This window comes from Raphanus sativus, chromosome 9, assembly GCF_000801105.2.
Source record: "Raphanus sativus cultivar WK10039 chromosome 9, ASM80110v3, whole genome shotgun sequence".
NCBI classification, from domain to species: Eukaryota; Viridiplantae; Streptophyta; class Magnoliopsida; order Brassicales; family Brassicaceae; genus Raphanus; species Raphanus sativus.
In genome coordinates this window covers 33,053,973-33,070,375 of record NC_079519.1, presented here as the reverse complement: position 1 = coordinate 33,070,375, position 16,403 = coordinate 33,053,973, and the positions used below count along the sequence as shown (strand labels likewise).

At 32.6% G+C, this 16,403-nt stretch overlaps 3 protein-coding genes across 3 annotated transcripts; 1 reads left to right on the top strand and 2 right to left on the bottom strand.

The window, feature by feature from the left end:
• Positions 1-868: 868 nt before the first annotated feature.
• Positions 869-1,917, bottom strand: LOC108825737 (protein C2-DOMAIN ABA-RELATED 10). The gene is made up of 3 exons (XM_018599087.2): positions 1,732-1,917; positions 1,427-1,522; positions 869-1,343 (listed from the first exon to the last, which is right to left on the bottom strand). Exons 1-3 carry the CDS (start codon positions 1,843-1,845, stop codon positions 1,011-1,013), a joined length of 543 nt encoding a protein of 180 aa, XP_018454589.1. The 5' UTR covers positions 1,846-1,917; the 3' UTR covers positions 869-1,010.
• A 3,381-nt stretch (positions 1,918-5,298) lies between these two features.
• Positions 5,299-6,474, top strand: LOC108826405 (uncharacterized protein At4g22758-like). The gene is made up of 3 exons (XM_018599789.2): positions 5,299-5,518; positions 5,598-6,062; positions 6,170-6,474. The coding sequence occupies exons 2-3, from the start codon at positions 5,831-5,833 to the stop codon at positions 6,343-6,345; spliced, it is 408 nt and encodes a 135-aa protein (XP_018455291.1). The 5' UTR covers positions 5,299-5,518; positions 5,598-5,830; the 3' UTR covers positions 6,346-6,474.
• A 6,891-nt stretch (positions 6,475-13,365) lies between these two features.
• On the bottom strand, positions 13,366-15,919 carry LOC108827889 (DELLA protein RGA2). Its single transcript, XM_018601403.2, has one exon. It carries the CDS (start codon positions 15,685-15,687, stop codon positions 13,930-13,932), a length of 1,758 nt encoding a protein of 585 aa, XP_018456905.1. The 5' UTR covers positions 15,688-15,919; the 3' UTR covers positions 13,366-13,929.
• Between the last annotated feature and the right edge of the window lie 484 nt (positions 15,920-16,403).

Here is a 16,403-nt window from a genome sequence, read left to right as displayed (position 1 = left end):
ATTTGTAGAATTTGTTTTAGGAAATGATTATTTCCAATGAAAATCTGGCAGTTTTCGTTATTGGTTTCTGATTGTTTTTTGTAGACTTTGTAGTGTATGTATCCTTGTTAGTTTCAGTTACAAAAAAATGTATCCTTGTTAACTAATGGTATTAAAGAGTAATGTTGTACTGTTTACCCACAGTTCACAATATCTTCGTATCTTCATAGTGGATGTTCGTCAATCTTTATACCCAAAGTAATGTTGTTCTGTTTACCCCCACCAGGCCACAGTTTACCCACCACATTGTCATTTAGTGGAAGTTTGGACTTCTACGACATCATATCATATCAATAATTATAAATTGCTTGAAACTAATACTTATAGTTATACTTATAATACTTTTTTATACTTATATATACTTATAATACTTACATTGTATGGTATAAACTGCAAAAATGTGAGTCATGATTTACACTGCATTAACCAACTTAAGTTGGATTAATGGTGATTAACTTGAAGGACTTTTAGACTCAATATGGTGAAATCTTGGTTCGATTCCCGTTAGTCACACGACTCCAAAATTACATCCGTATAAATACCTGAAAGAGAGCATGTTATACATTTCATCTCTTATTCAGAGTTATGTCTGTGTTTTTAATAGATTCTGATTTAATTTTTTTTTCAAAAAAAAAATGATTTACATTGTATTGTATGGTATAACTAATACTTGTACTTATACTTACATTAAAAGATTAATTTCTCTTTTTTGATAAAAGATTAATTTCACTAATTTGTAATAGGATAATAAATTAGGCTAAAAAGAAACTAAAAGATCCCAAAACAGAAACTAGAAAATCCAAAAGACATTCAAATGAACACATACAAAAAGACTCAAATCCTCCAAATTTTCTAATTGAATGAAATGGTCATCAAGAAAACATGCTTTGTATCTCTTATACAAATCGAAACAACAACAACTGATCGCTCATCCGGTATACAACATCAACAACAACAACAACAAACATTTCTTAGGTAGAGGAAGAGACTCCTCCTTTGGAAGAGGAAGTCACACCTCTGCAACCAGCACCTTCATGCCATTCAAGCATGATCTCAATCTCACCGCACTCGACATTGTTAAGCCTAAGGAGCATGTCTTGCGTGATCTTACCATTGTTCCAAACAATGCTACTTTCATCTGATAAACAATTCTGCCTTGATGGCTGAACCCTTTTGATAGCGCATCCATTAGGGAGCCTCAAAAGCTCCATCCCCATTTTGAGAGCCTCTAAGTATGTTTGAATGTCTACGTTTGCATCTCCCATCTTGTCATCTCCAGTGAACTTGTCCCAGTCAAACACTGTCTGAACAATATTCAAAAGCAACAACAAGAGTTGGCTTGTGTCTGAATCAAACTTGTAAAAGTAACTCAAAAGTATGTTATTACCAAACGGATAGGGACATTGGGATCTTTGATTGCGACAGTCATTTCTTCATTCCATACTGGATTGCAGTTTTTCTTTATCACACGTGTTTTCAATGTCTGAAAGATTTTTTTTTTGTAATTGAAAAAAAAAAACTGAGAATTTGAAGAACATAACAGGAAATAAACCGACGCTGATTCATATGGTAGTAACAGAGAATATGTAGTGATTATATTGTCTTCAATGTCGTAATGATAATTCTTGATAATGAGATTCGTGGTGACAAAAATGAATGGATGTTTTCACAACAAGTTGGAAGGAAAGGAACCTGATCGGCGACGGTAATGACAACATACGGATCGCTGCTTCTGTGGTCGCGAATGGCGAGATTGATACCTCTTTTGACGTGAATCGTTAGCAATCCAAGAGGTCTTTGGTCCATTGATTTGGCAAGATTTGAGAAGGTTGACCAAGTTTGGAGAAAATGAGGAAGAACTAATAAAAACGAAAGAAAGTGCTTTATATTCTCCTCCCCAACTATTCAACACGTTCTCTCCCACTAAGGGGCTGACTGGTTTTCCCGCTACCACCCGCAAACGCAGCTTTTGCGGTTTATAGCGGTTGTTGGCGTTTCGAAACAATCACAGAAAACGCTACAAATCGCTTCAAACCGCTCCGAACCTCTTAAAATCAAAAGCTGGTTCCAGCTAGCGTTTGCGGTTGCGGGCGGTTGTGGGAGGGTAAATTTTTTTCTTTAAAAACAGAATAAATAAAATAATACTAAAAATATTCAATAAAAATTTCCAATTGAAATAATAGAAATTGTAAAATGTATTCATATTATATTTCAATTTATATTATAAAAATTCAAAACTAAAATATTTCTATAAATTTTTAAAATTGAATAATATGATTTTATAAATAAAAATTTTATATTTATCATATTATTATTATTTTTAATATTTTTATAATTAAATAAAATGTAATTATTGTTAAATTATTATTTAACAGATGTTGCATTTGGTAGTTTACCAGTCATAAAAGTCCCGCAAACGCAACAATTTCTAACAGCTGTACCAGTCGTACAAATCTCTAGAAAACGCTTAAAACCGCAACCACCCGCACCCGCAAACTCCTGCAACCGCAACTGCTGCGGTTACACCAGTCAGGCCCTAAATGCTTGTTTATTTTCCAACTATATCACTCGTCAAAGCTGAACCGAGTTTCTTTGAAATAAACTAGTAATTTATTTAAGAGGAATTTTCCCAAATAGATTTTAAAAAAAAATTGTCACAAAAAGAGTTCCAAGAAAAAAAACGACCAAAATAAATTTCATTAAAAATTCAAATGACTTTTATATCCTAGATTCATAAAAATATAAAAAAACAATAGATTCGAATTATATGTTTTCATATTCAATTTTTTTTGTTTTTCTGATTTTTTAAATTTTCTTTTTGAAATTCAAAAATAATTTTTGAAACTATTTTTAAAATTTTATTTTAATTTTTTAGTATTTATTTTAATTTTTAAAGAAAAATACTCACCCAAATTTTTAATTATTAACTTTAAACCCTAAGGTATAGATTAATTAACCATATGGATATAAGTGTATATTTACCTTTTTAATAAAACATTTTGGTTATTTTGATATTTGAGCTATATATGTGACAAAAACATTTTTATTGCTATATAAAAGTATTTATCTTTATTCAATGTACATACTTGTTTGTTAAGTTGTCATTTACTATTTTACCTAAAAACAAATAAATAAAATTCTTGCCTTTTTGCAGATTTATCTTTTTATAACGAATATTTGTTCAAATAAAACAAATCTTGGTTAACCATTTACTGTATTTTTTGTTGATGGAAAGATAAAGTCCACTAGTCCTAAATAAATATTAGGACTTGGAACTATCCAATTGATCTACTTCTCAACGTTGATTAAAACATCACAACCACACTTATTATAACATAAATTTGGAAAATGCATTTATATGAGATTTTAGTTTGAAAATAACACCATTGTTTATTTTTAGTTTTTTAAACTACATTTATACTTTATTGACTAAATTATCCAATAAAATAATTGAAAGCTATTGTAATCTGCTATCGTGATTGCGTCATATACAAGACGATTCTCCCTCCCAAAGAACTAGCGACGATATACCATCGACCAGCTTTTGGTTTGTTAACTAAATGAAGTTTGTGTACATCACCAGCGTAATCATATGGTGTAGAATTTCTGAACTGTGTCAGATGAGGTAGCTTTCATTGGAACCTACGTTTACATTGGTTGCCACTATAACTAAATAACTAATTGTCCAGCTATTCCATCTCCATTTAAAGCATCTTATTGTACACTAGGGAAAGGAATGTCAACGAAGAATTTGTATTGCCTAAACGGCTCAACTTATGGAGCAAGGAAGAGTTATGTTATATTCACGAAAACATGGGAGCCATGTCTATTGATGTGATAATGCTTAGGGATAATAAAGAACAAAAAAAGTTTCAGGTAAAAAGTTTTAACAGAACGCCTATTGAGCTATTCATGGACTTATTCAAGAACATGTCAAGCTTCATTTCATCTTGTTTTCAATTTTAACAAAAGACAAAACTAAGAATATGAAGAGAACTTTAGCAAAAAAAAAAAGAATATGAAGAGAAAACACATAAAATATTTCGTTTTTGTATTTTGTAAAATTTATCTTATTTCGCTGAATAACATATATATATATATAGTTTAAATAATACAGAAACATTGTCAAACAACGGTTAAGAGTTACGAAAAATAAGAAACTTTTTTTTTAAAAACAAGGAATGAAAAATAATAAAATATCATTTGAAAGTTTTATAAACTGACAGATGAAATCTATTATATCTCTCTCATATACTTCTGACTGGATATCATGGTAAATTAACATTGTTTGTAATCCCACTATATTTTAATCAAGAAGCATTGAACATGTAAGTTATGTTTATTTTTAGAATATTTAAGAGAAATTGATTGGTTCATCTAAACATATATTTTAATTCTTATTAAATTAATCATAAAATTATTAATAAACTAGAAAAAAATATTCTTCATTCTTTCTCTAAATAAAAACTAAGAAATTATCTAATGTAATTAAAAAATATATATATATATATGATAATTAATAATTTTTAATAATAAAGATTGATAAATTTATGTATTGACTATACTTTTGTCTAATTTTCTTATTATTAAAATGAATTAAACAATCATATTAAATATAATAAATTTAGATGTTGTATATGTTTTGAAATTTTGAAAATGACTACAATTTCTTAAAACTTTTAAAAGTTCCGCACTGAAAATTTTGTGATTAATGATTGGACTGTTTTATTATAACAAGATACAAATGTTCATAAAATCATGTAAGTAAAGTTCCATTACTATATATTCAAATTAAAAAATAAATATATATATTTCAATTTTTTAAAATAATATGTATCATACTTGAAATAATAAAATAAAATAATTTACTTATTTTATTTTGATCAAATTATTAAAATATATCTTATATTTGCTACTGTTTAAAACATACTTTTCTAAAATACCTTTTTAACAAATATTTAATAAAATATATTACCCCGCCCCACGCAGGAGAAGGATTATTACCCAGTGAATACTGATAACTAAAAGTCTAAAATATTATTATTTCTCGTAAACCATAAAAATATAATTTATTGGTTAACAAAAAGATATTTTAGTTCAAACTATTCCAAAATAAATAAATTAGGACTCGAGCAGATTAATCCAATGGGTCTACTTCTCAATGCCATCACAACCCAAACCATAATAATGGGCTTGATGATATCATTAACTGGTTAACCTTTTCCGTGTAACATAACAAAATAACTGAAAGATATTTTATAGGAATTGACTGAGAGTAGGGAGACGGTTACGGTGCTTTCAAAGGGTTTGCTTTGCTTGCGGATGAAGAATCGGGTTCACCAGTATCGTCCCCTTCCTTTCTCATTCATCAAACCCTAATATTTCATTCTATAAACCCTCTCCTTGTTCTCACTAATCTCCATCTCAAAAACTCTATATCGATCGTAAACTACTCAGACTCAGTTTTTTTAAAAATCAGGTACATTTTCATAATCTGATTTTTGTTTCTCTCCCGATTTTTAATCTCTGATCATCTATTCTTATATCTCTCTCTGCAGATTGCTTAGCGTCTTGAATGGTAGAAACAACTCCGACTACCAGAGATTTTATGCTCTCCCATTGCACAAACGCTAGGGCGAGCTTTCTCCTCCCTGTCTCCACCCCATCTTCTTTCACATTTGTCTCTTTCAAAAAATCTTGGTACTTACGTTGCATGGGCGTCCACCCTTGAATAAAAAAAAAAAGGCCTTCATCAGAGTTTCTGATTCCTTTTGCTGGTATAATTGTAAAGATGGTGTACAACAAGCAGATGAAAAACTCTAAATCGAAGATAAACAGGTTCCTCGTTAGCATCAGTTTCGTAGGAAGTGCTGGACCGATTCGTTTTGTTGTCAAAGAAGATGAAACTGTATCAAATGTGATTGAGTATGCTCTGAAATGCTACGCCCGTGAAGGCAGGCTTCCCCTTCTCGGATCAGATTCCAGCTTTTTCATTCTTTACTGTCCTTATTGTGCCGCTGAAGGTGAGCTAAGAAAATATAACACAAAAACTCATTCGAGTTTTTACTACTGCTATGTGTTTTTCACATTAATGGTTTTGGTTCTGTAATGTACATTATGATTATTACAGCATTCGATCCGTGGGGGAAAATCGGGTCAACCGGATCGAGGAACTTCGTTTTGTCGAAGAAGTCAGAAGCTCAAAGCCTTGGAGACTCTGTGGGGACAACAACAATGAGGAAGATCTCTGGGAGGTGGAAGGCTTGGCTCAACAAGTCTCTAGGCCTTGTGGATCATTCTCACTAATTAGATTATGCTTTTTGAATTTTATTTTTTACAGTTTTGTTTTTGGTTCTTGTTTTCACTGGAATAGCCGTCACAACACTCGTGGTTTCTTTTTTTGCCATAAAATTAATGAATTGAGACTTGATAGAGTATATATGCTTTTAACTTGTTACATGTTTTAACTCTTCTCAAGAGTTTCAGGCTTGGGACCAACAAAAGCCTCTCAAGAAAACAGAAAGATTTAACCGTCCCCAATGTTTAACTGCTTAGCTAGTAGTTAGTACATTATATGAGATTAAGAAAGCATCATGAGCTACATATATCTCTGCAATATTTTCTCTCTTAATCATCTATCGAATTTGTTGATTCTCATCCTACAGGTCCAGTGCTTCTTCATTATCACCTCTTACGTGCACTTGCTCGACTCCCTGTCTCTTGAGGCACTTGTGATGATGGACCAGTATCCATTACCAACATAAGCGAGATCGTTTTGCTAATTTGATTGATTATTTATGGACTTCAAATTAATTAATCTGTTGATTGTTATGTAGAGCTTTTAAGTGTCGGCCTATAAGTCTTATTGGGCTGACATAATATGAAAACTCTGAACTTACCGTAACTGCAAGAAAAAGAAGTGTTTTTTTGGTGGGCAATGAAGAAAACGAAGTTTATGTTCGACAAAACTGCAAGGAGAAGTTGCCTAATGACTGGACTAGCTAGAATCAGAAGATTTCAACTCCCCATTCGCCCTTTGTTTTTTTTTTTGTTTTTTCATATGATTAAAAGATCAATTCTATCTAAAACGCTATTAAACTCAACGCAAAGATTTTTATACAATTAGGGTTTGAATTTTGTATGGACGTGATCTTTAAAATTCTAAAGTTACATCAGATGTTCAAGAAAACTATTTAATGTTGACTATGTAGTAGAATAACAACTTGAACATGTACACTGATTTCCTGGCAAAAATAACGTGTAGATTGACTGAATGAATGGTTTGTGTACACATGTTGAATTCTTCATTTATACATGTGTACTTTCAGTGATTTTTTAACTATTCAATGATTGATTTATGTTAATAATAATAGTGTATACATCTCTAATGTTTCTGGATGATAAATTTTCCTTTTTCTGAACGACCGGATGCTAAATTTTCAACAGTTATATAGAACAACTACACGAACACTAAATGTGGTATCAGTGTCGTCTAACGACACGAACAAGTGGAGCAATTGAATAGGATCCAAAACTAAATAAAAAAGAATACTTTTAGAAATAAATATATAAAATGGCCTAAAACTTTAAGTTTTTAGATATATTATTAAAATTATAGCTTATAATTTTTAAAGAAACAATACATACATATAAAAAGTACAATTAAAAGTACTTTATTATATCATTTAATATATCATTAATATTTTATTTTGAACATGGTCCAAAAATAATTTGAACCGGCTTTGTGTGGTATTATAAGTTTTTCTAAGCTCCAGTTAAATCATGCACCATTGTATAGTCTCTAACTCTATTATATATAATGATCACTTACAAGTAACCTATGAGATACTGATAAACAATTTCTTCAAGGATAGTATAATTATAATGAAACTTTTCCCAAAGCATTTGGATCGTTGGATGATTTTGTACGTACAACATCTTTGGTGGATATACTTCCTGCGCAGCAAACGATCACAATGAACAGTTTTAAACTGTCGATAAAACTTGCATCCTATAATCTATGAAAAATTGTGTTATCTGCAGTTTAAATTCCAAACTTAGGTGTAGTAGTCTTTAGACCTGGTTGTGGTATTATAGGTTTAGGTTCACCTAAATTGGATATATTGTATGTGTTTTATTGTTTTAGCGGGATCAGTTCAGTTAATTACATGATTTGAGCCTAATCCAGTGCCGGCTTTGACCACAAACTTTAGAAACATCCGTATGTGGCCTATTAATTTTGTAAAATTTTAGGGCTTAGTTTTTCCATTAGTATTAATTATAAACATAGAAATTTGGTTACATGTACTATATTATATATTATCGATAAGTAAGGATTAAGGAAGGTGGTGGACATACTTTTATGTTATTAAACATGAGTAAATTAAAAAGTAAAAAAGGAAAAGTATTATGATGACAAAAAAGGAAAATAACTGATTTAGAATAATTATCTTCTAAGTTAAATTTGGATTGCCCATCTAGTAATGTTTGCAATCCCGGTTTCAGTTGCCTCAGTAGAAAGAAGCTTCTCGAAATTGAAATTGATAAAATCTTACTTGCGGTCAACTATGTCACAAAAAAGATTGAATGGTTTGGTTATATTGGCGATTGAAAATGATATGATCAAGAACTTTGATTACTAAAGTTTGATGGATGATTTTGCAGGAAAAAATGCAAAAAGGTCTATATTTAAGAACTGATAATTTTTATTAGTTTTGAGAATATTATAATTTTTTATTATAGACTTGAGTTTTTTATCGATAGATTTTTTTTATATTACCTAAGGGCCTCGATTTTATATTTCGTATTGGACCATGAATATCTCAGAACCGGCACTGGCCTAATCATGGCAATAACCATATTTAACTAGTCATTCATTCCAAATTCAGACGTAACTATATCTTTATTTAACCATTTGATTAACCAAAAGATACAAGTCTCCATTAAAAGGAAAATCCTTTTATCCCTTTATTGTATGTGGCATGGCAATTTTCCTAACTATTTTTTAAGTCGTCATCTTTTTTTGTTGTTAACTTGAAGCAAATTATTGTTATCAACAAAACATATAGATACAACCAATATATTATCAACACTTTTTATATAATTAAACTCTTTTAGTTTTTAACACTCGATTAATTTTCTTATAAATGAATGAATGTATTCGTTTAGTTAATTTATTGAACAATTTTGTGAATGCAAAGCACAACACAATTTTGACTATCAAATGAAAACTGTTAGATAATCCTTCACTAAAAATAATCCACGCGCAACATTATTTACACAGAAATTTATCTTTAATATAGATCACTAGTATACTACCATTAAATTATATTTTACAATTTTTTTAAAAATTATATGTTCAATTTAATTTTTGCATAATCTGAAACTATGTCTGACCTATGAAAAGAAATCACACTGATTTCTAAGGAAAGATACAAACCATATATTTAAGCAATAGACATATTCGCATGGCCACATTTAAACCTAATAATTTTGCATCGAAGAAATATTGACCCTTGGTCTAGACAAACACGACAAAAAATATTTTATTGCATTCTAAGTATTCGTTCGATCACAACCCATCTATACATCTTTACAAATATGATGTATTTTTTATCAAAACCAATATTTTCGATATGGTAAGAACCCTTTTTGATAATATATCCTGGAATTCCTGGCATTTGCTGGAATTTACATGGGGACTCCCTCAATTTATACTCTAATTACCAACATCGCCCCTTATGTCATTGATATCTTAGTTTTACAAATAACAAGCAAGAAGATAAGAGCATGTCCATTGGAGTACTTAAAGAAGAATTTTTATAATACCAAAAATAATATAACTAAAAATGATTGAATGAAAATGAATTTTCAAAGAAGATGTTTTTCGAACTTCGTAAGAACCCAAACATTCCCTGCAAATGCCATGTTCAACAATCATGACCGGATTTGTGCATAATCAAATGAAATATTGGTTTTGGTCTCTAAAAATTTTGAAATTTTTTAACATAAATATCGGTTCTCAAATTTTGAAAAAAAAATTTTTACTAGAATTCTTTAAAAAATGTTTCAAACCCTCAAATTCTCAGATCCGGTCCTGCCAGCAACTGATGGAAGATCTTGTTCATCCAAAGAATAACCAAACGACAAGAGAAAACTATGGCTGTTAATTAAAAAGAAGGAAGAATAACAAAATTTTATGAAAACCAGCTGACTTCGTTTGAGGAATCAGATTTTTTTATTGTCTTCTTTGCTCTTTACTCTTTGAATAACCAATTGTTTTTTTTTTATTTAAATTGGGTTTAAGAAGCGAGTGTGGGTCTTTCACCTCTATTTTTAAGCATAGGTTTGTCACTATGTTCTCAGTTCATGTCTTTAGTTTCTGGTTAGATTAAACCATCTGAAACCTTAATTTGTGTCTACTTAATATTATCTAAAACCTTAATTTCCCTAGTGCAAAGTCAAGACTGAAGAAGCTTCAATTCAGTCTTATACAGAACAGACACATAACCAGGACACCATGTCCAGCAACTGATGGGAGGTCTTGCTCATCCAAAGAATAACCAAATAACGAGAGCAAACTATGGCTGTTAATTAAAAAGAAGGAAGAATTTTAAACAAAAATTATGAAAACCAGCTTACTTTGTTTGAGAAATCAGATTCTTTTTATTGTCTTCTTTGATGTCTCTTCCTTGAATAATCAATTATTTTTTATTTAAATTGAATTTAAAGTTAATAAATTACAGACTGATCTCATTAGTTAGTGTAAAAATCAATTAAACCTAATTATGTAGTTTTCACCATATTATTTTTAACTTCGTACATGTGTATGAATTAACATAAATTTGGTGATGTTATTGATTTATTTTATACTTGAGATATTTTTGACCATATTACACTATAATTGGTGTAGGTGACAAACATTTTTTTCTTTTTTGTTTGAGATATTAAATGAGATTCTTACCTTCTTTTTTTATTACAGATTTTTACCAATAAAATTACTCTAAGAACATCTTTTTTTGGGTAAAATGTTAAGATAAACTCTAAGAACATCTTGAATGTATATTTCTGTATTTTTTAAAAAAAGTTTGAGATCTCTATTATATTTTCCTCTATTTTAAAAAAAAAACATATAAAAATCTATTACAGAAACATTACATCTAAAATATAGAAATAGAATAGAGATGCATTGGAAATTGTCCAAGTTTCCTAATGTGGCACTATTCTTATACTTTTATATTTCAATAAATGAGTTAAATTATCTCACATTCAAAATTAATAGATACAAATTTAAACGTATATATACAATGAATCCGAAACTAAATAAATACAGATGCTGCAATCAAAATTTATGTGTATCATGAAATGAGAGAGACATTCATACTTTTCGTGATTCAGTGAGTTGAAATGCTATTTTCACTGATTGATGACATTTTTTTCTGTAGTGCACACTCGCTGATTGAAGACTAATAATACTGTATGATGGTATTAGTACCTGATAAAATGAGGTCAAACTCAAATGATGATAGAATTGACCATGTGAAAAACAGATAAATACAGAGTTGTCTGAAAAGTAGAAGTTACTAATAATGAACCGTACGAATATGAATAAATCAGACTTGGGTGGATGAAAACCAAATGTCACATTCATCTAACTGGTCCTTGACACGCCCAGGTTCACGAATATATATTTTTCCTTACCTTTCTCTTAAACCCATTCGTTTGATAATAAAGAAGTAACATTTTCTCGACCCCAAAAAAAAATAACACTTTGAAGCTACTCACTGGATTTTTTTAATTTTCTCTTGATCAAATGTAGCTGGAATTTATTTACATGTAAATAAACCACTGATCTCACCGTGTTATAAAAGTTGTCAATAAATATAAGCCGTATACTATCTTAAAAAGTTAGAAAAAAGAAGTTAATAAGTTATAAATAGAAAGGTGAGTGATATATTTTCGGTTTGCTTTTCTGTGCCTACCTTTATATATAATTCAAAGTAAAACAATGAAACCGACGTATAGCATTATTTAATCAGGTCCGCCTACCGTCCCAAATAACATCCTGACGTTATACGAATCAATGGACCGAATAATATACACTTTTAATGCAAAGTCGATTCTTTAATGTAAATAACCGAAGCTATGTACGAATACATGATTAAAATGGAAATCTGATCTTGAAATGGTTAAATGGATTTATTTAGGAAAATAACATTTTGATATGTTCTTTTCATTTATTTAATTTTTAAAAGATGTTACATGCTTTACTTTTAGGTTTAAATCCGGCCTGATTTTCTTACATGAAGCAGACACTGTTTTATTGTAAGATATACGATACAAAATACAGCTTCTTATATATCGTATAATTGAGTTTTTAAAAGGTAACTAATAATCAATCAAATACGTTTTGAGGAATGTAGAACTATATTTTACGGGATTTGGTTCTAATTATTTGCCAAAAATGCATTGTATTGTTAGCCTTTTTTTTTGTCATCAAATGCATTGTATTGTTAGCTACGAAAATGATATTTGAGAATAAGGGAAATGAAAATTCGATTCACACTATTATAAAAGTTCTAGAAATAGCGAATCATGCAGACAAATAATTGCAGAAATTCAGTGTTTCTATATGGTTAGACGTATATAACAATTAAATATTGTGATGAAATATTTGAAAGGACAATGATAGATTAATATATGGACCTTATAATATTGTAACTCGATGTGATAGAGGAAATATAAAAAATAATCAAGCGTGGGGTCAAAGGAGAATTTGCACACATGCAAGTTGGCAACTTGGTGGTTAAAAAGTATTTCATGCATGTGGGACCTTCCTTTGTATCTAATTAAAATATAACTAATTGCATTTTGTAAGATAAGATTAAGAACTATGCAGCAGTGAAAAAGATGTGGTTATTATTCGTTATTAATAAATATTTATGCAATTAAATATTTTAAATAATGATATGGGTCGGTTCAATCCTCTGAAAGTTCACTGTCTTGTGGACATATACAACTTTCTGGAACCTTATTATACTAATCATATTATCATATAGTAACTACAAATGATACTTCGCAACATCTGAGTATTTTCTAGATGATCGAACTCATAATGTGTGGGTTTGTGGGTGATATTAAATAATAACAATAGCGTCTTATATCTAAAATCAAACAATTTAAAATAATATTATGCACTTTCCATATAAACTATGCATCTACCTGATTCTAGATTTTAAAAGATGGTACGTATTATTTATCTGTATGATTTCCATATTATGCATCTACATAATTCTAAATAATATTATGCACTTTCCATATAAACAATAGCGTCTCCAACGTTTGTTTATTCATTATAAGAAGAAAACACGTTAAATAAGTTACAGAGCCCTGCAAACAAAATGTTTCTACATTGATAATATATTAAACATAGGATCCAAAGGCTGATTTGTAGATCTATTACTCTCTAACGCATAAATTCGGTTTACAAAAAAAGATACAATAGCCGTTCCCTGATGTGATATTGCGATGGCAACCAATAAGAAAGTAGAAATATAAAAAGGGAAGCAAAAACCGATAGTAGTATTAGTTTTTTTTTGGTGGTGAAGAGATTTTTTTGGGCATGAAATTGAGGTATTATTTTAAAATATTTAGTAAATACATACTCTGCATATTTAACTTTATCCCCAAAAAGCATAAATTAAAAACGAGCTAACAAAACGATATAACAATTTTAAACAGGTGAAAAAAAAATAAACAAACGGCAAAACGGTTCGATTCAGTTCGGTTCTGGTCTGGTCCGAACATATCTCATCACCGGTCCATTGATTTTGAAACTCAAACAACCGAGTCAACTCACCATACCACCACCAACCTCGCCTTCGTGTCCACTCAGTGCCCCGCCGAGAGCTTCCAAGCGGAGGTGGTTATTAGCGGCCGAGTATGCCAACCCAACATCAAACACCCATTATTCTCCTCCACGCGATAACCTTCCCCGCCGTTAAACAAAGCCAAAAGCATACTCGCTTGCTTAAACGCGTTAGACCCGAGATGCGCGGGCGAAAAACCGGACGAACCGAACCGGTTAGCCCACTGACTCAACGTCTCGTGTCTCTCCACCCGGTCTGCTCCTTCACACGCCACGAGGTTGCAAATCTGTTTCCCCAAGTAAACCTCCGACATAACCTTGTCTTGGCTACTGGGAACACCTTCCAAGGAATCAAACAACGTGGAATAGTAATGCAGCGACTCAGTAAACCGGTCTAAGAAAACCGGACCGTTATGACTCGATTCCTGCTCGACCACCGTGAAAATCACCGGTTTAATCTGTTTCACAACCCCGAGAACCTTCTCTATCCCACCGGGACGGCCTAGGAGCTTGTGCAGCTCGAAAACAGAGTTAACCGCCACAGCTTCGGTCTCGCTCGGTCTAAGCTCAAGCATCGAAGCATCGAGATCAGCCAAGCTATTCGCGACGAAGCCACGATACTCAAACTTAACCTGAATCGCCTCCGCGAGCTGAGCTAACTTGCATCCAACCTCGTGGAGATGATCGGAGTTATCCGCCGCCGGAGGACCGATTCCGGTTAACCGGAAAACAGGAGGACCTCCTTCTCTAACCGCGAGGGCCTGCATAAGCGCCGGCCACTGGAGGCCTTGGTTCATCGAGAAATCGATGACGCGGACTCTCTCCTTCCCTTCGAAAGCCTCGAGGATGGCTTGGTTCGCCGTGAAGTGGGCGAACTTGAGGTAAGGGCACGTCTCGTAGAAGTGCATCTGGAGAGCGTCGGAGAGGGAGTGGTCGACCTGAGTCCGCGGCGGAGAGAGGCGGTAGATCCGCCGCGCGAGTGCCTCGGCGAAGTACGTCGCCACTTTCCTCATGGCTCCGGCTTGTGACACGGCGAGGAAACCGATCTGCTTGACGAGGGCCTCCGCCAGAGACAGGTCGCCGCTCTGTACGGCCTCCGCGCACGCCATGAGCGCGTGGACTAGGCGGACGCCGTTCTCCTGCGAGTCAACCAGGACCATCGACCGAGTTGACTCAGTAGCCGCGAGTGTTACAGGCCGAGTTGACTCGGTTGTTATAGTGGTGGTTGTTGTAACCAACGAATCAGGGCTGGAGCATGACTTCAAACGCTTGTTCTGAGTATTATCGCCAGCTTGGTTCGAGGAAGAGGAGGAGGAATCAATCGGGAAGTGGTTGTTAGATCTCGCGTAAATCGCGTTTCCGGGAATGGCTTTGAGGTCGTAATCGGAGCCACCAGCCCCGGTGAGAAACGAGCTGTTTATCTCCGGCGGCGGTGGTGGTTGTGGGGGGTTGAACTCCGTGAGCATGTTGTCAAGCCACGAGTAGAGCTCCGAGGGGTTGTAGTGAACAGTGTCCGTGGCGAGATTGGATAGACCGTCTTCTTGAACAGTGCCCATCATGGTCTCTAACTGCTCCAGCTTCAACGCGACCTCCGCCATCTCGGACGACCTGACTTTGTAGCCCAACACGGCGAGAAGCTCGTCCATGTTTCCACCGTCTTCTTCTTCCTTAACCATCATCATATTCTTGTCTTTAGAAGAGCCGGTGTTTGCTGTCGTCCCGTGGTTGTGGTTGGGGAATCTAGTGTCAGGACCTTGAAAGTGATGGAGATCTCTCTTCATGTCTCTGGTTTTTAGTTTCGATAGTTTAACTCTGGTTTGGTCTGATTTTGGCTTCTGCTCTTGGATCTAGGGTATTGCTTTTTTGGGGTGAGGAAGAAGAGGAGCATGTGACTAGGTGAGGAATCTTAAGCAATCGGGGATTGCTTTGTTTTTCACTTCTGCTACCACTTCAATGATGGTTATACGAATACTAAAAATAAATGATTTATTATATTTACCAGAGAAAATGGAAAATATTTATTTAAATGGACTAAAAATAAAGAATGGTGGTGATGGGGCTCGACGACCAATGAATCATGTACCAGAGGAGGGCTAACAGCTACACCTCGAAAGCGATAAGGCTGAGAATATATACAAATATTAAATCTTTTTATAGTTGTACAATATCTGCAACGTAATTAAGGTAAAATAAACACAAACGATGTTACAAAAAATCTAATTTTTTTTGAGAATTTTTTTTTTTTTTTAATTTTCTGAAGAGATTGTTTACTTTCATTGTTGCTGTCAGTGGTAGCTCATATGTCATATGTTTTGACCGATTAGTAAGAAAGTCATGGATTTACTACAATGTTTATCTTTAAATCGACATTTTTATTATATTTTGGGTTTTGTAATACTTTGTTATAGAATGCCATTTTCAAAAAAAAAAACTTTGTTTAGATGTTGAAAAATGTACCAAGAAGAATTAGAATCATTAACCTTTTTGTCAAAATTTT

What these genes read in the sequence shown, in the direction of transcription:
- LOC108826405 (XM_018599789.2), top strand. Translation starts at nt 5,831, where the DNA reads ATGGTGTACAACAAGCAGATGAAAAACTCTAAATCGAAGATAAACAGG. An exon ending in TCCTTATTGTGCCGCTGAAG is followed by an intron (nt 6,063 to 6,169) that starts GTGAGCTAAGAA and finishes TGATTATTACAG; the next exon opens with CATTCGATCCGTGGGGGAAA.
- LOC108827889 (XM_018601403.2), bottom strand. Translation starts at nt 15,687, where the DNA reads ATGAAGAGAGATCTCCATCACTTTCAAGGTCCTGACACTAGATTCCCC.
- LOC108825737 (XM_018599087.2), bottom strand. Translation starts at nt 1,845, where the DNA reads ATGGACCAAAGACCTCTTGGATTGCTAACGATTCACGTCAAAAGAGGT. An exon ending in TCATTACCGTCGCCGATCAG is followed by an intron (nt 1,523 to 1,731) that starts GTTCCTTTCCTT and finishes AAAATCTTTCAG; the next exon opens with ACATTGAAAACACGTGTGAT. An exon ending in CCAATGTCCCTATCCGTTTG is followed by an intron (nt 1,344 to 1,426) that starts GTAATAACATAC and finishes AATATTGTTCAG; the next exon opens with ACAGTGTTTGACTGGGACAA.